A 22,324-nucleotide genomic window follows, 5' to 3' on the forward strand; every position below is an offset into this window, starting at 1 on the left:
TTAGCCAGCAGATCTGATAAAAAAAAAAAGCTGAGAGGAGGGAAACTCTAGACCCCATGTGGCCCCAACAGCGCCCTGCTGCCGGCAGCACCCTCCAGAGTGAGGTTTGCATGTCTTCACTCAGGTGAAGCAAGGCTGAAGAAAGTGTCCCTAGTGGTGCAGCTTCTTCCGTAGCCTCCTCCCATCGCCAGCCCCCTAAGTGAGGTCACTTGCAGGTGCAGGGCCTGCGGGGCCCTTAGGAGATACTCACAGCGTCCCGGCTGGTGGATTTCATGATCTCGCTCAGCCCAATGCACACACCCTGCCTCTCATCACTCTTCTGAGACCTCAGGCCTTCCTCAAGGATGGGGATGATCTCGGGGAGGATTTTCTCTCCTAACTTCCGGACAAGATCTCCTAATGTCCTTGCTGCAATCTGTCAGCAGAGATCAAGCCAGGACATCAATTCCCTGCAAGCTCCAGAATGAGGGCCCTGGAACCTCCTAGACATTATCTGACTCACTGACTTAACTTCCCCAAATGCTCTTACCCCCGAAGAGCCCCCAGGGTACTTGCCACACTATAAAATAAAATTATCTCTTTGAGTTACACACACCTACACAACCTAAAGCAAGAGCCGGAACCTCACAGATGAACAGGAAATTCAGCATATGCTGCCCACCCAAGGGCCAATTTCCCTGGATTGAAAACTACAGCCTAGAAGTCACTTAACCCCGTGCTCTTGCCTAAGGGGAGCTAAATTTGGAACAAATGTTTTAGGAAAAAAACCATCTCCTCTGAGGCCTCATGCAAACCCTTCTTTAGAGACAAATATGCAGTTTGCTTGCCAGGGATGGGGGCTGGGAGTGGGTCAAAGGGGACTGGCAGAAATAACCAGCCCAGGCTGGGCCCCTCCACCCACTCATGAACACTGCTCACCCTAAAATGGCACATCAGCCTTATCTCACACCATGCTTGCTCCTCCCTGCTCTCTCACTCCAGACCCACACTGGCCTTTGCTTAGCCCTTACTGTTGGCCATGTTCCTGCCCACCACAGGGCCTTTGCACATCCTGTCCTTATATCTGAAGCACTAGTCCTTCTGTTTAGAATAGCCCTTCATCACCTCCTCACCTGATTAGTGCTTATTCATCTTTCATCTTCGAGTATCATTTCTTCTGAGAAGCCTTTCCTAACACCCCCCACACACCAGCTAGGTCAAATGGCCCTGTTAAAAGCATTTGGAGTACCATGTAGCACTTGCCATAGTTTTATCGACATGCGTTTGCGTGATTATTTGATTACCATCAATCTCCTCTACCGACTGTAGCTGCACAAGGACAAGGAATGAGGCTGTCTTTCTTCTCCATCATATTCCGGGTCTTATGACTTCACTTAGCACAAAGTAGGCACAATAAATATTTGTTGAACGACTAAGTAAATAAATAAATGTTCCCTATACAGCGGTCTCCGACCTTTTTGGTACCAAGAACCAGTGCTCCTCTAAGAATCTAATGCCTGATGACTTGAAGTGGAGCTGAGGCGGTGATGCTAGTGCTGGGGAGCGGCTGCAAATACAGATGAAGATTTGCTCGCCTGCCTGCTATTCGCCTCCTGCTGTGCGGCCTGGTTTCTAACAGGCCACAGAGCGATACTGGTCTACAGCCCTAAGATTGGGGACCCCTGCTCTATTATACCTGGGACCCCAGAATCCCAGTCTCTGCAGACTCAACTTTCTATAGCCTCTGAAAGGAGACATCAGGGTCAGAAGCAAGGCCTGGGAAACTTACCGTTCTCTTATCTGCACACGTGCTGGCCAAGAAACCCAAGAGCAGCCCGAAGAGTGTGGGCAGGATCTCACGCAAGGTGCGGGGGGTATTGGAGACCACGATCTTCCAGACGTGCAGGGATGCTTGCCGCACGACCAGCTGGGTGTCCGAGCGACCCATGTACAGCCCTGCCAACACTCGGTTCCGCCGATCTACCCCCAGGGCAGTAATGATTGCCTGCAGCAAGAGGAGAATAACCGAGAACACAGCGTGGTGAAGCCCCCACAGCATGAATGTCTGGGCATACCCCTGCCACCAGCGGAAGAAAACTGACTCAAGGCACACACCTTGTTGGACTGGGCAGTTCCAAAGTTATCATCTTCAGAGGCAGTTTCCGTGGTCATCTTTCCGGTGACGCCTGAGATGTGGAACAGGAGATCCCCGAGGAGCTGAACAGAGCTGAACCTGAGAAGGGTGCCAAGAACAGAGTGACACAGCCACAAGGGGCAGTCTCAAGGCACAAACAAGCAATGTGAGGAAATACACCCAAAATATTCATGGTGGTTATCTTGGAATGGGAGAAAAGTTAGGCGATTTTCATTTCTTTACACTTTCCCACATATTTTCTTGCCAAGTTTTCTACCAATAAACTTTAATAATAGGGAAGAATATACACTTTTAAAAAGAGTATGTGAAAATTTCTATAATAAAAAGTTACAAAAAAGTGAGAGTACAGAGAGAAGCATTAACAGGAAATCAGGAATGCTACTCATTAGAAGTGGAGGCATCAGAAGAGTCCTAGAAGGATAAACGTTTCTTCTTTTCGAATTAAGTGAGATTTATTGTTTTTAATGATCATAAAAGATATAAATGATCATAAAAAGATATAATGATCATAAAAAATATAAAGAGACTGAGTATGAAGAATCGCCCAAACCCCAAGACCCAGGCAATCGGCCTGACACTCCAGTGAAACCTTTGTACACAGCGCCTGCTACAAAGACACACACTACCCCACACAGGGCAGGAGGTAAGCCCGCCTCACATGCGCTGAGCCACAGCCCACACTGCTATGTCAACCATAGGCTGAGGAGCTTCCTCCGTCGGCTGACACAGTTTCTGATATCATTTTTTGTAATGGCTGAATAAAAGCTCACAGTGTGGATGTGCTGTGACTTTTTTAAACTAATCTCCAATTTTTCAAATGATAATACTGCAACAAACATCCTTCTATATACATCTTTAAGCTCTTGGAAACAATCTATCCTTGGAATAAATTCCTAGAAGTAAAATTCCCAGATTAAAAGTATTCGCATTTAAAACTTTAACACAACTGAAGAACTGAATAGAGAGAACTTTTTAAAAGAAGATACTACTACAGGGAACTGGAAAGTTACAAAATGGAGGGTCTGGAGAAAGTTGAAAGTTCTTGGCAACATTCAGCTCTTCGTTTCTCAATTACAGTCCCCACAGTGCAAAGTTGGGGTCCCTGGGTCTTTGTGCCCCAGTTCTTACCTTATTCTCCAGAGGTCGTCAAAGAGGCCTTGCTCCAGCTGGGGCAGCAGCAGGGCGATGGCTGTCTCGGCGTACATGGAGATGACCCGCTGGCCCGCACGTAGGGCGGTATCACGCACGAACTCATTCTCATCAGCAAGAGCCTATGCACACGGAGGGTGGGTCAGCCAGGGCTGCCTCTTCCAGGCACCCAGACCCAAAAAAGAAATGGGACTCCCAAAACAGCAAGATGAGGGCTCCTGCCACCCAGCCCATCGGCAGGGAGCCCTCGCCCCCAGGAGAGCATGTGCACCCTGCCCTCCTCAGTAATGCTCTCCTCAGCATGGGCATCGGTGCCTACTTTGAGGATACATGGGATGATGGGCCCCACATAAGGAGTGAACTTGTCCCCGAAGGTGATGGGTAGGTAGTTGAACATCATGATGTAGCCATCTCGGACGTGGGGTGCAATGTCCACTTTGCTGGCTGTAGCCACAATTTCTGGCATCAGCTTCTCCAACTTCTCTACCCCCAAGCCAGCCATGACCTCAGCCAGCCCTGCAATGAAAGGACAGAATGAACTCACTGGATCTGAGGGCCCCTAGAGGGCATTCCGGACTGACCCCTAGGCCTGCGCTGGCCTCACCTTGCGCAGCGCCTGAGCGATCCACGGAGCTCTGCTCATAGGTCAATGTCTCCATTAGCCACGGCAGCAAGTCCTCAAAGCACGACTCCCCCATGCCCTTGACCATGGCCCCAAGAGCCTTTGCAGACACTGTCCGCACCTGTCAGGTACCGAGAGCAGAAACAGGGAGAAGAAGTGACTCAAAACTCAGTGACCAGTAAGGAGGGGTCCCTTAGGTCTCTGTCCCTTTACCAGACAAACACAAAAGCAGTTTCTAGGGAATTCTCAGGAATCAATTTTCTGGGGACTGGGCTAAAATAATGAGCTCCTGCACCATCTCCTCCCAGACTCACCTCAGGTACAGGGTCCAAAAGAGAGGCTTTCAGGCCAGGTGTCACGCTTGGCAGGTAAGGAGCCAAGTCCTGCAACAAAACAAGAGGCGACTCAGATGGAGACCTGACTCCTGCTTTCTCCAGAATCCACTCTGCTATGGACCCTGCCCTCGCCTTTCTGCTGACAAGGAACGGAACGCTCAGCAGGAGTGCTCCCAGTACAGGTGGGGGAACGGGAACTGGCTGGTCTTTTGAAGTCGCCGTGCAACTATACAGAGAAACCTCTAAAGACTTAAGGCTCATCTTCGAGATGGCAAGAGAGCCACCAGCTACACTTTAATGCTCTTACTCCTCCTGCTCGTCTCTTGGGCCCGAGGCCTGCCTAGTCCCTGGAATCTTTAGGAAATGATTTCTGGCAGTTTCCTTCCAGAACTGCATTATCTTCCCTTTCTTCACCTTAAAAGGTTTGTGTCTCTTAATATAGCATTCAGCTTTAAGGAACAGTTTTAAATATAGAAAAAGCCTTATGCTCATGGCAGCAACATTTGAAATAACAAAAAACCTTGGATACTATATAACCAATGATAGAATTATGTAAGTTATAGTATGTAAACGTATTGGAATATTACATAATTGTTCAAAATCATTAAGAATAACTTGTTAAAACTTGGAAATAAGTTTATGTTTAGGAACATAATTTTTTAAATGTAATAAAAAACATTAACAGGAATCGTTTTAGCATTGAAGGATTATGGTCACAATTTTTTGTTTTTCCGATTTTTCAAGTTCCCAATTTTCTAGGATCGACATAACTTTCCTACTTTCTCGTGCCCATAGCTCAGTAAGCCAAGTAGAGCTGAAGGAGATAGTAACATCATACATGAAAGCCCTTGGGAGCAAGTAAACAAAGAAATAAACAAAGTCAATTTCCCCTAATTTCCTGAGAGGCTTATAGAAGTAAATGCTTAAAATAAGAAAACACTGCAATCAAATTAGCAGCCACTTTGCCCACACACCTGAAAGGTCAAAGGTGAGGCTGGACCTTTCCTCCACCTCAGTCTGTAAAAGGAGCCCACTGGGATGAGTCTCCCCTGGGGCTGAGCTAACAAGGACCTGAACACCGTGCTCTGCAAGATGCCCAGAGAGCCCAGATTGCCATCCTCTACCCCAAAATGGTCCGTTTCTCCCCCAGAACATAACCAGGGACCCAATGTCCGCACCCTCAGATGTCTACTATGCAAGGGCTCTGTGCCCTAAACCAGCATCTACTGGTCTGTCCTGTTCCAGCCCCAGCCAGGCTGCTACCTTCTGGTCCGTGAGGGAGTACATGTTGCCAATGATCTGGGCTGCCATCTTCCGCGTGTCCGTGGACCGGTCCTGGAAGGCTCTCTGGACGATGGGCATGATGAGGGCCAGGGACGGAGCATCAATGAAGTGAACAAACTTGGTGTCCAGCAGGGTCTGCAAGCACTTCTGGGTCTTCCTGGAGGGGTCTGTCAGGGCATCCAGCAGAACGGGGGCAATGGCTGCATGATCGAAACAGAAGAGAGCTGGGTTTATACGCAAAGCCACCGGGTCCCCAGAACTAGAGGAATCAGAAGAGAAAGGAGTCTCTGGAGCCCCACAAGTCACCAGCTCAGGAAGCCAGCCTGCCTGAAAAGAGCAATCCTTGCTCCACCAGGAGGAAGTGTGTGGAGGCTGCGGCTGTCATCCCTTTGCAGCACGGAGCTGTGCTCTGGCGGACCCCTGTGGGCTGGCTCCAGTAGGCACTCAGCTGTAGTCATGGTGCTGGGCCTCCACAGGAGAGCTGCTCGGATACTACCAACCTTATTCAGAAAGCAGCAACCTAAAGTGGTTTTGCGAAAAAAACCTTTGAACACCAAAAGCCTTCAAACCAGTGGTGGGGGTGAACCACACCATGCTCAGAGCCGCTAAGCCCAGAAAAAATGAGCTCTCAAATTCGGCTCGGCAGAAGGAATTCCAAGTAATACCTGGCTTATCTTTTCTACAAGCCCAGGGAATTCAACCACTATAAAGCCCCATCCTGGTGGTCAACAATTAAAAAACAAACAAACAAACTAATAATCCAATTTTAAAATGGGCAGAAGATGTGCAGAAAGTTTTCCAAAGAAGATATGCAAATGACCAATAAGCACAAGACGTTCAACATCGCTGGACATGAGGGAAATGCAAATTAAAACCACAATGAAATGCCACTTGCATCCACTAGGATGGCTGTAACCAAAGTGCTGGTTCTGCAGACAACAACAGTGTTGGAAACTGGAATTCTCACACATTGCTGCCGGGAACATCAAGCAGTACAGTGCTTTGAAAAATGACCTAGAAGTTACTTAAAAAGTTAAACAGTTATCATAAGACCAAGCAATCCCATTCCTAGGTATGTAACCAAAAGAACCAAAAACATGCCTACAAAACGAAAAAAAAACTGTACAGAAATGTTCATAGCAGCACTATTCTTAAAAACCAAAAAGTAGAAACGACCCAAATATCCATCAACAGATGAACAGATAAACAAACCGTGGTCCACAGGAACAACAGAATATTACTGGACCATAAAAAGGAATGAAGTACTGATACATGCTACAATGTAAATGAACCTTGAAAACATTACGCTAAGTGCAAGAAGCCACACGCAAAGGCCGTGTATTGTATGATTTACATAAAATGTTCAGAACAGGCAAACCAGAAACAAAATAGATTAGTGACTGGAGCTAGGGGAGGATATGAAGACTGAATGTTAATGGACATGGGGTTTCTTTTTGGGGTGATGAATATGTTCTAGAACTAGAGAGTCATGATGCTCACATAATTTTGTGAACATACAAAAAAACCACTGAATTAAACATTTTTAAAAAGTGAATTTTTATGTTATGCAAATTATATCTCAATTTTAAAAAAAAAATATGCAGGCTGGATTCTCAAAATGAAGAACTTCTACTCATTTGATAGAGATGAGACTATTCTGGGCCTCAGAAATCACCAGGGCTGTTGGACATTTGAAGAACAACAAGAAAATCCAAGTATACCTAGTCATCCCCTAAAAAACAAAAATAAACAAAAAGTCCCATCATTTTGTGAACAAAAAAAAATTTAGTAATACCCCAGCTGAAGTACACTGAATGGACGCTGATGCTCCACACTGAAGCTTAAAATTTAACAAGTGATGAGCTAGTCAAGTGGCTGGCTGGGTTTTGTTTCTAGAAATCAACTTCTTCCTATCACTCAAAAAAGAATTATACTAAAGAATCATACTACACTTAAGGGAAATAACCTATCCCTAACTTTCTCCTCTATGACAGGTCTCCTGGAATAAGATAAATTAGAAAGTTCTCAAAGAACCTAACACTTCAGAGGATGCTGACGGGGTCCATAGCTCGTCACTCAATTCTGTTGACCTCAGGGCGCAGCTTAGTGCACAGGGTTCTCTCAGAATCAAGGTGCTTCTGAGCCGATAACTCAGTTTCCCTACCTGTGCAGTCAATGGCGACTGCTCTAAACCAGCAGGAAAACAGACCACTTCCAAACTACTTTCTAACTTCTTATGTTAGGAAAACGGCTTCCCAGAATTTAGAGCTTATTTCACTGTGAACATATCTGTCATCAGAGGGCAAAAATCTCTGCTGAATTGGGGTGCATGTTCTCTGCAGTGTCCAGAGACAAGAGGAGGAGCCGGGGCCAGTGCCTCCATGGAAGAGACATACCCAAGATCTCCGGGTTCCTGATGACAGAGCCGATCTGCCTGAGCGCCTGCTGTCCAGCCTTCTGCACTTTGACGTGGGAGTCAGTCAGCACCTCCGTGAGCTTGGGCACAATGTTAGGCAAGCAGGACGACAGCTGTTTGGGAGCACAGTATGCCATGGCTCCCAGCAACTCCACCGACCCTGCAGACAGCAGACACACGCTCACTGAACACAGGCCAAGAGTCACCTGGGCTGACTGCCAGGCAAGGGACAACCAGTCTGCTCCTCTGCAGACTGTGCTCAAGCAGTCCCCAGAAGGAGGGCAGAGGGGACCAGCTCCAGCAGAGACCGGGATCAGGGAGATCTGGCTTAGTCCTGGCAGTGATCCAAGGCCAAGTCACTGATTTTCTCTGACCTCGGTCTTCTCATTCACATATGAGGGAACCGATTTAGATCCATGATTTTTTAAACTCAGGGAAGCCTGAAGGACCCAGGGAAAAGCCAATTGAGAGGGCCCTAGACCTTGCCCTCCGCAAACCACAGCAGCTTTGCTGGCATCTCTTTTGCATATTAGGATTCCAGATACGATTACATTTTTTTAAAAGGGTTTAATGGGGAGAAAAGCTTTAAAACCACAGAACTAGCCACAGACTAGCTTTAAAGCTCTGGGATTTCCTGATTTAGGGCTGTGGCTTCTGTTGGAGGCCTGTTGTTTGCAGTAAGCACACAAACTTTTGGAAGGACTGGGCTGCCTAGGGGCACAGAGTCCTGGCTTTACCTCTGAGCTGGGGAGCACATGCACAGGACAAGAGCTGTTGCTACCTGGAAACCCCGCAGGCCCAGCTTTCAGAACAGGAAGTTGAGACTGAGACACGGAAAGGAGCGGCCTTACCAGCTTTGGTCCTCCAGGATTCCTCCTCCAGGGCAGCCAATAAGGAGGGGAGCACCAGCTTCACCCCGTGAGCACTCAGGTTGCTCATCACAGCCTTGGCACAATCATCTGCAGCCTCAAGGGAGGAGAAAAGGCATTCAGGGGCCTCCTTGTGCAAGCAAGGGTCAAGGCCTGACAGTAGGCCAAGTGTTCCCCCAGTAACCAACACTTATTGGGAGTCTACTATGTCAGACCCTTTGCCTGGGCCTCCAGATTCAGCTGAGGAGGAGGGACACGGTGTCTCATCTCATAAAGCTTCACTACTTTACTGGGAACCAGAGGAGTCCATATTAGTAACCAGGGCCCAATATGCAGGCAGAAGGGATTCTGGTGGCGGGGGCCTTACACCGCCTCAGGTTCCCTGCTGAGTCTCACACCGGCAGCCATCCCCTGCTGCCAGCAGTTTTCATGCGCAGCCTCAGGACTTACCTCACGTACATACTGGTTCCCATCCCCGAAGCACAGAAGCAGATGGGGCAGCACGTGAACCACGTATGGCTCGAAGAGTTTCCCCAGCATGGTGCAGAGCATCTCAAAGGCAAAGAGGGCTCCTGGGGAAGAGAAGGCAGGACAGCTGGGGCACCATGGGACAACCTCCCTGCCACCTGCTCACCCTCTAGAAACACTCAGGGCAGCTGTGAGACTGAAGTGGCTGCCTCACAGGGAGCAGCACACCCTGCATCCCCCAGAGCAGGGAGATGGCTGAACAGAAAGGGGGAGGGAGGAAGGGAGCATCTATCGCTTCTTGGCACTAACAGCCAGAGAGGCAAAATCTGTCTCAGCTAAGAGTGTTGCTGAATCAGAAAGTCCAGGCCACATCAGCAAGGACCAGATGGAATGGGTGACACACAGCTGCCTCTCTGCAGCCCACACAAAAACACCAGCCCTTCAGAGGGAAAGGAAAGGCTGGATTCTTCCCCAAGGCAGCTGTGGGGACTGATGTCCCATGTTGGGCAGCCCCCAGCTCAGAGACACTCACCCTCTCGCCGGCGGAAGTTCTTCTTATCCTGGATGGCATCGGTCAGTGCTGCCATCATTTCCTGCTGCTTTAGCGACAAGATACCCAGGCCCTTCACCAGGCCTGCCAGCCCGTATGCAGCCCCTTTGCGTTCCGCATACTTGTCTGACTCCAATAGCTGCTGCATCAGCTTCTGGATCATCCCTCCTGCGTCTTCCTTGATGGCTGGCACGAGGGGTGGCAAGCAGCTGGCCACAGATTCCTGGACCTATGGGAGGGGCCCAACTCATCAGGAACCACCAGGAACCACAGCCTTTCCTAGTGGCTGACACAGTCCTACACAGTACCTCACCACTAGATGTCCCCAAACCCCATCTCAGCCACTCTGACAACACAGGGCATCAGAGAAGCAAACAGTGTTACACGTATGACGTGAACCCTATCAGGCTGCACATCTGCTGGTGACGTGAGCATCGAAAGTCTGGGAAGACCAAACACACTCACAGAGAAAGATCCAGACAAAAGACACTACTGTGCCTCCATATCTCCCAGTTTTCAAACTTGTCAAAGTCACAGAGAAATCAGGCTGGGCCTTACAAGGCCAGGCCCAAACCCAGTGGTACCAAAAGGTACTAAAAATCTCATCTTCCAGCCATAGCTCATAAGCCCAACTCAAGGGCAGATCTGCCAGAGGCCCAGGCAGGACCCTTTGCAAGTCATGTTTTCTAACTATTTATTTGACCATAGTTCTGTGAACCTGTATTTGATGAGGACGTTCTGGCTGGTCCAAAATGCAAATTGCAGAAGATATATGTATTTTTCAAAAAAGAAAAAAAAATCCTTGCACTCTGGCTTGGAGGCTACATTAAAAGGCCCCTGAAACATATACGAAACACACAGAGAAAGTCAAAGAAAGCCTGACAGAAGAGGCAGCCGTCTTTTTTTTTAAATCTTTGCATCCTTAGTGCCAGATTTATACTAAATGCAAAAAAGACTACCAGTAGATGAGTAGGAAAAAAATATATCTAGGTCTACTAGAACAAAATAACTACTTATTCAGAGGTCTTTTTGCCTGTAACAGGCTGTCCTATAAGAGGGGGATGACTCCTTGCAGAGACTGGGCCTTCAGAACCCTGATACCCAACTCTGACCCTAGCAGTTGGTGCCTCAGGCCAGGTGGCAGGTACCTGCTGGGAGGGGGTGGAGAGGGCAGCAATGAGCTTGGCAACAATGGGCTTCACTTTGGGGTCACTCTTGTCCAGGTGCTTGGCCAGAGACCCCATCAGAACCACCACGCTCTGCCGCACGGCGTCGTAGCTAGCGTCGTTGGGTGCGTCCTTTAGGAACTCCTCGAATACCGGCAGCAACGAGTTGACGTTCTCCTGAAAAGCCAAGTGCACCCATAGCACTCTACAGACTATGTCTGGGAATGACCGTCTCTGCCCAAGAACCAAGCCCAAGTCGGCTCTGGGACAGCCAATCTTGACAAGCCAGCAGGTTTCCCAGTTTTCTGGCAGAACTGCAGCAGATTTATAAGAATTTAACACCCTTTTGGGGTCTTTTTGGCTCAGAAGAAACATAAATGAAATTTTCCATGGGGGCCAGCGCCCTGCAAGGATTTCTGGCACTCAGCCTCCCTGCATCACCACTATTTAGCCCCACCTCCTGCCTTGGCCCAGCCTTCTCCCCAGCCCCTCAGATGGCTGAAATCTTTTACCTTCCCATGGGCGTTGAGCGTTGCAAGGGCTGCATCTAACATGCACTTCCGGACATCGGCGTTTCGGTCATTGAGAGCATCAGGGACAAAAAACTGAAAGAGTGGCTTCACCTGAGAGCTGTCTAAACATTGGGAGAGCTTGTTCAGGGCCAAAGCCAAGCCACACCTGCGAAAGAAGTGGGAGTGTGTTAAGGGGCAAGGGCCGGCCAGCAGCTCCCTCTGCTGGTGGGATCTATCTCGGTACATCACAAGGAGGGAGGCTTCCAGGAGCAAACCACTCTGGGGGGCAGAGCACAGCCTGAAGCCCACTGCCCAGTGCTTCTCCACCAGTCTACACAATAATCTGGAACAATCCATTCGCCAAACAGAAACCTCTCATCTTCCTGGAGTTTCCCTCCTACCGAGTAACCTTGGGCAGGGAACTAACTCTGCCTCTGTTTCCCCATGTGTGAGTGTGAGTGTGATGCCCACCCCTCTACTTCCAGAGTAGGTTGTGGGAAAAGAGAGAGGTAAAGGAATCGAATGTGAAGTGCTATTATTCTTTTCAGCTACAGAGCAGTAAGAAGGTCCCCAAGGACCTCTGAGGACATAGAAGCCCAGAGGAAAGGAGAAAAATGCCCAAGGCCACAGTTAGCAGGGGAGGAACCAGCACTTGAACTCCAGTCTGACTCAGAGGAAGGTCTTACTTATCCTTTCCTTCCACTGTTTCATTAATCCGTGCTGCGTCCTCACAGCATCCAGCCCAGCCAACCTGCCACCTCTCAGGCAATGCTGAATGGGACAAGACTGCGACAACTGTGGTACCTGGCTTCCCACTGATCTGGAGGAGATTCCGAGATCACTCGTCCCAAAGCATCCAGCACTGGGGGCGGCCGCTGCAACAGATAGGTTGATAAATGCCCTGCAGTGCTCTGCCCAGCCAAGCCAGGCAAGCCAGCCCCCAGGTGTGAGGCTCTGATCCGTCCCAGCCACCCTGAGCCGTAAAGAGCTCTAAGACTCCTATCTGAAGCAAGTCAGAGCAGAGTCCAAGCCACCCCCACACCACTCAGACCACTTCGGGGCACACAGGCTACTCACGTAGAGCTTCTCCTGGTAAATCTCCATGAGCCTGCCCATGACCTCGGCCGCCTGCCGCTGGTACCGTGCCACGGCATGGGAGAGGGCTTCAGCCCCAGCCTGCCTCACGGCTGCCTCATGATAAATAACATCATCGATCAGCAAGGAGCAGAGGTCTGGCTGCAGATCGAGGCCCATCGTTGACCACAGCCTACAGCGGACAGAAGGAGAGGGCCGGTCAAACAGTGAACTACAGCACACACCTGCCAAACCTGACCACTCGGACCTTCTCTCGCTGTACACTGAGCACACTGGGTCTAGTTATTTCCTGAGGGGAAAAAGGATGGAGCAAAAAAATACAATCTTCCGATGGCTCTCACCTCTCAGCCAGCTTCCGGATCTCTTCCTCCTTGTCAAATTTGACCACCCAGAGCCTCCGCAGAAGATTCAGGCCATTTTTCTCGTCGGTATCAGGGGCTGGCAATACCATGTGGAGTTCCGTCAGCCCCTGAGAGGGAGTGAAATTGGACCATGTGAGGTATGACCTTTTGGAAAAGCCCTCAACCTGCCTCCTCGCCTCCCTCTAGTACTATGCTGTCTAAGATGCAGCCACCAGCCATACGTGGACCTCCAAAGTTAAATCAATTAAAATCAACTACAATTCCTTAGTCACACCAGCCACATTTCAAGGGCTCGACAGCTACACAAAGGATAGTGGGTACTGCACTGGACAGCATAGATATATGTATTTCCATCACTGCAGAAAGTTCCACTGAACAGCACGGGTCTAGGCAGTGAAGAGCTCAACTCACTAGCTGCTTTGTCTCTTTAAATAGCTTCTCTTTTATGAAATAATAGAATCTTTTTTAATGCTAAAATTAAAATTTAACTCTACATATGCAAGACAAACAAAATCTCAGAAAACAAACATTCACTTGGTTTTCTCTTTAAGAAAAATTTAACACATTGGCATCGTTTTTCCGATTTTACCAAGAATCAGTGAAAACTTTGTCACTGATCAAAAGCGGGAGGCTGCAGACTGGCGTATGGGAACCACTGTCTCATACTTCAAAGGAATCCTTTAGTTTTTTTGGTCCAAAAGTACCAATAAAAGCTACATACAAGGTGGTAAGTTGAAGAAATGAACTAACCCTATGACTATAGCTATTTATAAAAGTACCAAGACCCATATTCCAGATTGGAAATCATGTGAAGTCTTCCAAGGTGAAGAAAAAGTAGATGGCAACACAGCATGACAACTGCTTAGTTGTTCCAATTCCTAGAATGACCCCAGCCTACACCCTGTGACATCTTCTCTCCACCTCCAGGGCACACTGGTGTAGATGTGAGACAGCTCCCATCAGGCTGAGGAGCATTTTTTCAAAGGTCCCTCAAGCAGCTCAAACACATGTGGCAGAGCCATAAGGGATGCTGCGGTGGCCTGCAAGGAAGTGGGCACGTACCCGCAGCGCAGTGTCCCTCACGCTGGCACACGGGGACTGCAAGGCACAGAGCAGCACGTCTACTTCTTCTTGCTCTGCAAAGGCACAGCCATCCTTGCCACTGCTGCTGGCACACAGGGTGGTCAGGGTGTCTGAAGCCAGAACCTAAGGGGAACATCGATCCACTGGGCTCAGTTCAGCAAATTATTTACTACTATGGAGTCAGGCAGGGTGCCAGGTGATGGGTTAGGGGCCCAGAGAAGGATCTGAACTGAGAACGCCCAACCCACAGCCCAACTAGAACTAAGACTTCAGCTACAGGTCAAAGCCAATGGCAGAACCCCTCGGTAGGTGAGAACACTCAGGCTGGCTTTCAAAAGCAGCCCTTCCATTCAAGTTCAAAAGTGAAGGCTGAGAGATAGAACTAGGACTCAACCCCAAGCACCAGGACCTGCAGCTGGGGTCACAAACCGAGTCACAGCAACAACCAACTGAAAATCAGATCACCTGCAGGCGGGGAGAGCCCGTCCCGATCACCCAAGTCAGAAGGCGCAGCATGGCCACACGGGGCAGCAACTCCGGGCCATTCTAAGAGAGAAGAGCAGATAAGTCCTTTGAGCTCTGGGAAAGGGCTGGAACCAAGGCCTGTGGCACACGAAGCAGCACAGTGGAATATTCTAGGTCATACAATGGCCAACTCCACTAGAGAAACCCCTTAAGGTTTACAACTAAACCCACACAAGCCAACCCTGGTTAATCACGATCCTCAGGACTCAAAATAAATTCTGAAACTTGCTTGAAATTCATAGAATATGAAAGACAGATGGCCCATAAACATACAGATACTTTACAAGTAAGTAAAGAAACGTAAAATAAAAATAAAAGGAGGTACCATTTTCCACCTATTGTTAACATGATTAATACTATCTGGGGTCACATATACTTTGGAGAAAAGAACTCTTAGTGAGGGTGGAGCTCAGAACATGCCACGCCACCCAGAGACTCCACACCAAGAATCCGTCCTATGGAAGTGCCCGCATGGGGGTGCAAGGGCATATTTGTGCAAGGGGGCATACCACAGCACTACTCGAAATAGGGCAGAGTTCAAAACAACCTTAAAATATCTATCACAGGTAAAGAGTTAACTAAAACATGGTGCATCCATAGTACAGAATCCCACACGGACTGTAAAATCAATAAAGTGGATCCATACGCAGACGTGGGAGGAGACCCACAGTACAGTCATGTGAAAGAAGCAACACGACCTGTTTTTCACTGTGTACGGGGTGTGAGTTCTACACGTGCATGAGAAAAGGTCCACAAGGTTCTACACCCAACTGTTAGCAACTGGCGCCTCTAGAAAGTGGCTTTTCTTTTTTTCCTTCTGTATTGTTGGAATTTTTAAAAATACGCATGCATTACTTGGGCAAACTTTTAGAATACAATCTATTAACAGGAAAACCCCCTCAATGAATGAGATCCAATCTCATTATCATAAGCAAGTCAAAAGGAGAACAGTCAGTACTATCTTGAGTCAGAAACAAAACAAATACAATAAATTAATACAAAATACTTCAACTTCCTCAGGTCAGAACTCTCAGACACAGGATATCTATCTGCACATTTCTTTGAGGCCCTGGCAGCTACACTAAATCGAGCATTTGGGTTTTCCTCACCAATGGCTGCTGCTGTGGGTACAAACACATGTCCCCACTGCACCACCAGAAGTGTTGATGGGCCAGGAAGCATCGAAAGCCCCTGTCCCCCCAAAACCACTCCAGCCAAGGGAAGAGCTAGGCTCCCCTGCCAACCTCATCCACACGCCCAGGCGGGTGGCTTGGTGAGGCCCTCAGCTGGGCGTGGACAGTGAGGATCTGAAGAATCTGGGCCATGCGCTCCTCCTCCTCTTCACTGTGCTGAGGCATCTCAGTCAGCACCATCTTCAGAAACGGGAAGACTAAGGAAAAGGCTGGCGCGGACAGGGGCGTGGCATCTGTGGGAGTAAGAAGCAGACACAATACTGAAGGCAGGGCAGGGCACTGCTACCTCAGTTTCCATCCTCAGGGCAAGTGGGCAAGGGGAGGATGAGGCCCTTTCTGACACCTAGAAGCACATGGTACAACTGGGATGACAGCTGGTAGCCCAGTTCTAAAGCCGATCCCGCTCCCACCCCAAACGCTGCCCAGCTCCAGAATGTGAGAGTTAAAACAGACAAGTAGATTCCAGTGACAAGAAGTAAACTCGCAGTGGGGGTCGCAGTGACTCACAGAGTACCAGGATTGGACTCAGAAATCCTCCATCTGATCCAATCCCGCCCCCCGCCCCCTTTTTCAGACAAGGAAATCAAGTCCAGGGAAAGAAGAGACTTGCCCATGGCCACAGCCTCAGGAAGCCCTGGGGATGCAGTAGCTCGTGCATTTCCTGTACCAGTTCGTACTGCCTCGTGTCCTTTGTCTGCGATGCCCTTACCTGGCTCACCCTTCCCCACCCTGCTAGTGATGGTGTGGCTGTGCAGCAGGGTCACCGCCCTCTTCACGGCCACTGACAGCTCTTCCTGGCACCATGACTTATCCAGGGCACACTCTGGCTTCAGCAGGCGCAGAGTCACGTGGCTCACCAAAATGCCTGTACCCAAGAGAAGAGACTCAGAAGAGGATGGCTCACACGAACACGAAGAATCTGGCCCAGCACAGACGTGCTACATTTCTCTGCTTGACAGTAATCAATTCCGCGATGCCAAAAAGTTCTCAACCTAATTTCTCATTTCCTCTTCGTGACCAGCACCGAAGGGTAGGCAGGCAGGGAGCTGTCCTTTTTAACACTAAGAAATGAAAAGTGTGCTGAGAGGAGGCATAAGCCACCCAAGGGTTACTCAGCCAAGAGCAAAGCTCTATCCATATGGTGTTCCCATCTTCCATGCAACGAGCCCAGCCAGCCAGGTAACAGTTCTGGCAGGCTCCATATGCATGCACTCAGAACGGTTTTCTGGACATATTTTTCCAAAACTCATTTTCACTTAGAACAGTTCTCAGATTCCAGCCTCACCCGTGGGAACATTTTCTCTAGGCTAGGAAGGAAGTCTGCTTAATTCCCAGCCACCCTACCTGATCTGTTTCACCACGGCGAACAAAAAGCTATACGTCACAGAGGGAGACCTCTTGTCACTGATACATGGCTTGGGCTGCACTGACTGGCCACGTGGCATCGATCACCCCCACTGTCACTGAATGTCCGACTTTAGTTTTAAAACTGCTACAGAAAGGTCACGCTGACTAGTGTCTAAAATCTGAGTCTCAGAGTGAAGGCACAGCAGACGTAAAACACGAGGAGAAGCACTGTGTCACCTCTAACGACTTACAGCTGGAGGCTCCCACGCTGCTTCCATACAGAAACAAGTCAGTAGTCTAGGTCAGCATGAGACACCCCACCAGCATTCAGGGCATCCCCTACCCACCTCCCAACCTGCCCAGGGCCATGCTCACAGCCAGTAAACAACAACTAACCCAAAGCCTTGAGCCGAGGCGGCATGACACAAGCAGCCAAGGACAGGAAAGGGTTCTTGATCCTGGGAGCGGCCAGTGGAGATTTCAGCAAGGGCAGAAAAGAGTCGACCAAAACAGGAATGTACTGGGTCAGGCCAGAGGGGTTCTTGGCCAGGATGGTGTCCAGCAGTCCTAGCGCTGCCTCCAGCTCACCGTCCAGCTGCAAGCACAGTCACCCCAGGAGGCAGGTCAGCAGGGCCCTGCTCCAGGACAGTGAGGAGTGGGCCTGGGCTGCCCAGCATTCTCACCTCCTGCAGCCGCCTCCGGATCTGTGCCTCCTTGTCCAGCTGGGCCTGCAGCATCTCCTTCTGCTTGCTGGTCAGTTGCACCTCTTCTTTTATGCCTTTCTTCTTCTTTATCTCCTGAAAGCAATGAGCAAAGCAATTCCATCTCCAGGGAACAGACCGCCCTCTTTACCACAGAGGAAGGCAAGCTTGGGTCCACAGTCAGCACCATACCAGCTCTCAGTCTGTGATCTGGACCCCCAAATCCACCATGTGGCATCCCCACCTCCCACAAAGTCCACAGCCACATGGTTCCTACAAAACAGAGACAGCAGTGGAGAAGCGATTTCTTACTGAATTCTCTGACAAATGTAAGGAGGGCCTTTTATGTGCGAGAGAAATGAAAGTCCCTCAATGTGCTGAAAAGGGTATTCTGGTAGCACACAGCTTCAGAATCGACAGTTCAGCCTCCACTCCTGCTCCACCCCCCTCCCTACAGTTGCTCTACCCCAGTAGAAGCTGAAGCTTGGAAAAGGCCGAGAAAGCACTCATTCATTCAACAAGCACTGACTGAGCACCTGCATTGTGCCAGACACTGTTCTAGATGCTGGGGATACCGTGGGGAAGAAGACCAAGCGCCTGCGCTCATGGAGTGCACAATCTAGTGGGCGAAGACAATGAACACGTAAGCAAATACGTGAACGAGATGACTTCAGGTCATGACAAATGCCACGAAAGGAATATGATGCACAGTAACCAGGAAGGGCAGGGTCTACTTTGGATAAGGGTGGTCACCTCTTCCAGAAGTAGACATGTGGACACATGGGCTGAGAAGTTAAAGACAAGAAGAACCCAGACTTGTAAAGACCAAGAGCAAAGGCTCTGAGACCGGAAAGAGCAATGTGAGTTGTTACAAGCTGAATACAACCATTGAAACACAATTCCCCAAAGGCTACACTTTGCCAGGCCCTGTGCCTGGTGTCAGAAGTAAAGATGGATCCCAACCTTCAAAGAGATGGGTGGACAGGCGTGGTTTTAAGCAACACCACTTAGTGGAAGAAATGTATGAAACGCTGCTGGCAGCCAGCAGAGAAAGAAATTTATTTTTCGCGAGTTTGGGGTGGAGAAATCTACCGAGAAAGGATAAAGGGTGAGGGAGGAGGACCTGGGACACTTCGAGGGGATCAGAGGCGTTGTGTCATAGGCCTCAGGAAGACCCAAGGGAAGAGCATATGCGCAATAGGAAAGCCACCAGTCTGAGGCCAGCGAGCTCAGCAGGCAATCTATGTTCAATGCCTCCGTGTACTCACCTCCTTCAGCTCCAGCTCGATGATCTGCTCCTTAAAGGAATAAGCTTTGTTCTCTCGCTTCATGTTGGCCTTTTTTATGCTGTCCTGCTGGGCACTGAAACACCAGAACAGGGGATCAGCCAGCTTCAAAACAGCTACCAGTCCCTTCTACCTCCCACCAACCATGAAATTCCAGCTAGCGTTTAAGTAGTATGCACCAGAAAAGTGCTAGATACTGGACATACTCTTGCATCCCAGGCCTAAGCATGAGCCTAAAATAGAGCAGGCAATTGTCCAATGACTGGGTAGATGGTTTCATTCATTCGTCACAACAACCCTACAAAGGAAGTTTTGTCTTAATCTTACAGACAAGAAAGCTAAGGCTTGGGAAGGAAAGGCAATTGAGCTCATAAGTGATCTCTCACCTCTGGATGATGGATTTGTCATACAGCTCCCCAGCAGGGGTCTGCATGATGGCAAACTCCTCCCGTGTCACCTGACGCAGCGCAGGGTTCTGCACGGAGGCGCTGATGGTGCTGATGAGCTGTGGGAGAACCCTGTCCGGCGACAGGATGGAGAGGGAGCCCATGGCGTTCATGGAAGACTGTCAAACACAGACATAGTCAGTGTGCACCAAGGCTGGCACTGGAGAGAGGTCCCGCCCACCTCTATGCCCCCGGCAACTGACTCCCTTTTTTCTTGACACTGCTCATTCTTTTCTGAGTGCTGCCCACAAAAGCAGACAGCTATAGTATGTGCCCACCTTCTCAGCAAGCATTTATGACTTTGGTACTTGCACTCTGATTTGAAGGGATGCACTCCTCCCCAACTCTCAATCTATGGTTGAGATGGAGCGGCCCCCACTCTTTCCAGGGGTGGGTACATGACCCAAACCAAAAGGACAGGCCCAGGGATGAGGACAGGACCCAAATAAGGCCAACCAGGGGCAGTGAGACCCCATGCTAGTTGAAATAATTGGAAAACGGACTCTTCTTTCACTGGAGCTGATGGGAGACAGGCTATAAGTCTGCAACTCTAGCAGCTATCCTGCTACTAGAAACGGGAAGACCATTGGAGAATGCAGCCCACATCGTGGAAAGTAGAAGAGACACAAATGGAAGAGACAGAGTAGGGGAGGCACCACCTACAATGTCATGAGTTCAACATCTGAGTCCCTGTCCAGTCAGATCCTGGTACTTAGCAGTTAGATGAGACAGTAACTCCCTTTTGTGCTCAAATCGGTTTGCATTTTCTGTCACTTGTAAACCAAGGGTCCAAATCCACATTACATCACAGCTTCACCTGCTTCTTTGACTCCTCCCTCCCTGCACTCTGACCTAAAGCTAGAACCAGCTAACGCACCAATCACCTGGTTCAAGGGACTCTGTGTGGTGATCCTGGGGATAATCTGATCCAGGTGTCTGGTGATGAAGGCTTCCGGATCAATCTTCATTTTAGCAAGAAGTGCTGGCCAGAGTCCAGACTGCACTGCCACTGGAGGGGAGGCGAGCAACTTGAGGCCTTCTGCTTGGTCCAATCTTACCCTGCCCAATAGAGCCCTGGCCCTCCTATACCCGCTCCAGCCACAGACCTAAGGATGGGTGGTGGGAGATGATCAGCATCTCCTGGGCCAGCCGTTCGGTGTTGGTGATATCACCTTCCAGTCCAGGCACCCCAGAGATGATGCAGAGAGCCTCCTGTAGGACCCGTGGAGGCACACAGGCCTTGCCCGCCTCAGTCTCCCCGGCATCAGTTACCAGAGCCTCTAAAGGCAGCACCTGCGAGGAGACAACACGTGAGCCCCTACTTCTCAGAGCCCTGAGCAGGCCTGGCACACAGGGACACAGCTGCCTCTTGCTGATGTTGTTCTCAGGGGTCCTTGCTCAGGAAGAGTCTGATGCCCAGCTTCCTGCACTGGGCTCCACAACCTGTGACATATGCCTAAAAGGAGGAAACGCCTGTAACTTTACACCTAAAAAACTCACAGGGGAAAAGAAGGCAACAGAAACTGATTCGGGAGACCCAGCCTGAGACAGCAGTCTGCCACGGGCCCGCACCCTCGAGCTAGCTTAGGGACGGAGGGAAGCAGGGCACAAGCAGCACTGAAACAGAAGCCAAGTCTTTGGAGTCTACTCCTAGTTCTTCTACCCACCAGCTGGGAGACCCGGTGCGAGTCATTTCAGATCCTAGAACCCTAGACAACTCATATAAAAAAGACAGTAAGCCTGTCTGCCTTTTAAAGACTTTATGAAAAATCAAAAGGGAGAATGAGTAGAAAATGCTTTACAAATTATAAAGCACTTACAAAATACAAAGTGTTATTCAATTACTCAAGAATAAAAAGATTAAACTATATATCAAAAGGCATGAAAAGAAAGAAAAGAGTTTAAAAAGGAAAAAAAAATTACAGTTGACCTTTGAACAACATAGGTTCGAACTGCACAGATCCACTTATACGTGGATATTTTTCAATTGAGCACAGTTCAATTGACCTGTGCAGTTCAAAGGGTCAGCTCTGCAGCTGGGACTCATGTATGCAGAAGGCCGACTGCAGTTATATCAGATTCCCACTGTGAGGGAAGTCGGAGCCCCTAACCCCCGCATTGTCCAAGGGTAAACTATGTATGAAACAAGATGTTACTGGAGCTTAAGGGCAGGGGAGAAGATTCTGGCATCACAGAGTTTGAGTGAGAAGATCCCAGGAGCGACACTGCCAACACCCCACAGCATAAGCAGGGCTGGCGAAGCTGCTCTGGGAATCCCAGTTCTGGAGCCCAGATGCCCTCACCTTGTGAGAACTGAGGACAGTCTTCAGCTCCTCCAGGAGTCCATACGCCAGCTTAAAGCCCCCAAGAGAGGACAGAAGCTTCCGAACCGTCTGCTGGGCCTGCCTGCGCACGTGCCAGGTGCGGCTCAGGAGCACCGCCACTAGAGCCCGGTAGTACTGCCTGCGAGCACAGGGACAGACCGTCCTGGGGGAAGGCCAGGTACAGGCCTCTCCACAGCCAGCCCTTCCATCCACCACACACCCACTTTTCAGGCTCCTGCCAGCCTCGTCTCCTTTGGCCCAAGGGGAAAGGAAGGTGAGCCTCACGTACTGGACTTTGCTGCCGGTGAGTCTGTGCGGGTGGTCAAGGAAAAGTCTCTCTGTCAGATGCAACACGGTACATAGGGCTAGAAGGGGAGAGGAACAGCAGAAGTGTTTTGAAAATACAGAACACATCCAGAAAGAGCTGGAAAATGAACACCAAGATATAAGTGTGATT

The 22,324-nt window shown here is 49.5% G+C and overlaps 1 protein-coding gene across 3 annotated transcripts in view; it reads right to left on the bottom strand.

Moving 5' to 3' along the window:
• The window catches only part of GCN1 (GCN1 activator of EIF2AK4), a 52,331-nt gene that overhangs the window by 11,054 nt on the left and 18,953 nt on the right, over positions 1-22,324 (bottom strand). For 2 of the 3 annotated variants that reach the window (XM_039868295.1, XM_039868293.1), the window contains exons 17-45: positions 22,157-22,232; positions 21,847-22,030; positions 20,650-20,836; positions 20,428-20,552; positions 19,484-19,662; positions 19,080-19,173; positions 17,794-17,907; positions 17,507-17,705; positions 16,473-16,628; positions 15,815-15,996; positions 14,511-14,591; positions 14,025-14,168; positions 12,942-13,069; positions 12,583-12,772; positions 12,310-12,380; positions 11,506-11,671; positions 10,976-11,170; positions 9,810-10,056; positions 9,260-9,381; positions 8,792-8,906; positions 7,921-8,100; positions 5,504-5,724; positions 4,220-4,288; positions 3,888-4,026; positions 3,603-3,799; positions 3,263-3,405; positions 2,095-2,212; positions 1,769-1,984; positions 251-415 (exon numbers count right to left, since the gene is read on the bottom strand). In XM_039868295.1, coding sequence (XP_039724229.1) covers positions 251-415; positions 1,769-1,984; positions 2,095-2,212; positions 3,263-3,405; positions 3,603-3,799; positions 3,888-4,026; positions 4,220-4,288; positions 5,504-5,724; positions 7,921-8,100; positions 8,792-8,906; positions 9,260-9,381; positions 9,810-10,056; positions 10,976-11,170; positions 11,506-11,671; positions 12,310-12,380; positions 12,583-12,772; positions 12,942-13,069; positions 14,025-14,168; positions 14,511-14,591; positions 15,815-15,996; positions 16,473-16,628; positions 17,507-17,705; positions 17,794-17,907; positions 19,080-19,173; positions 19,484-19,662; positions 20,428-20,552; positions 20,650-20,836; positions 21,847-22,030; positions 22,157-22,232 — 4,403 coding nt within the window. The remainder of the gene's footprint in view (positions 1-250; positions 416-1,768; positions 1,985-2,094; positions 2,213-3,262; positions 3,406-3,602; positions 3,800-3,887; positions 4,027-4,219; positions 4,289-5,503; positions 5,725-7,920; positions 8,101-8,791; positions 8,907-9,259; positions 9,382-9,809; positions 10,057-10,975; positions 11,171-11,505; positions 11,672-12,309; positions 12,381-12,582; positions 12,773-12,941; positions 13,070-14,024; positions 14,169-14,510; positions 14,592-15,814; positions 15,997-16,472; positions 16,629-17,506; positions 17,706-17,793; positions 17,908-19,079; positions 19,174-19,483; positions 19,663-20,427; positions 20,553-20,649; positions 20,837-21,846; positions 22,031-22,156; positions 22,233-22,324) is intronic. The other variant, XM_039868294.1, reaches the window with a different exon arrangement.

This window comes from Pteropus medius, unplaced genomic scaffold, assembly GCF_902729225.1.
Source record: "Pteropus medius unplaced genomic scaffold, Ma_sr-lr_union100, whole genome shotgun sequence".
NCBI classification, from domain to species: Eukaryota; Metazoa; Chordata; class Mammalia; order Chiroptera; family Pteropodidae; genus Pteropus; species Pteropus medius.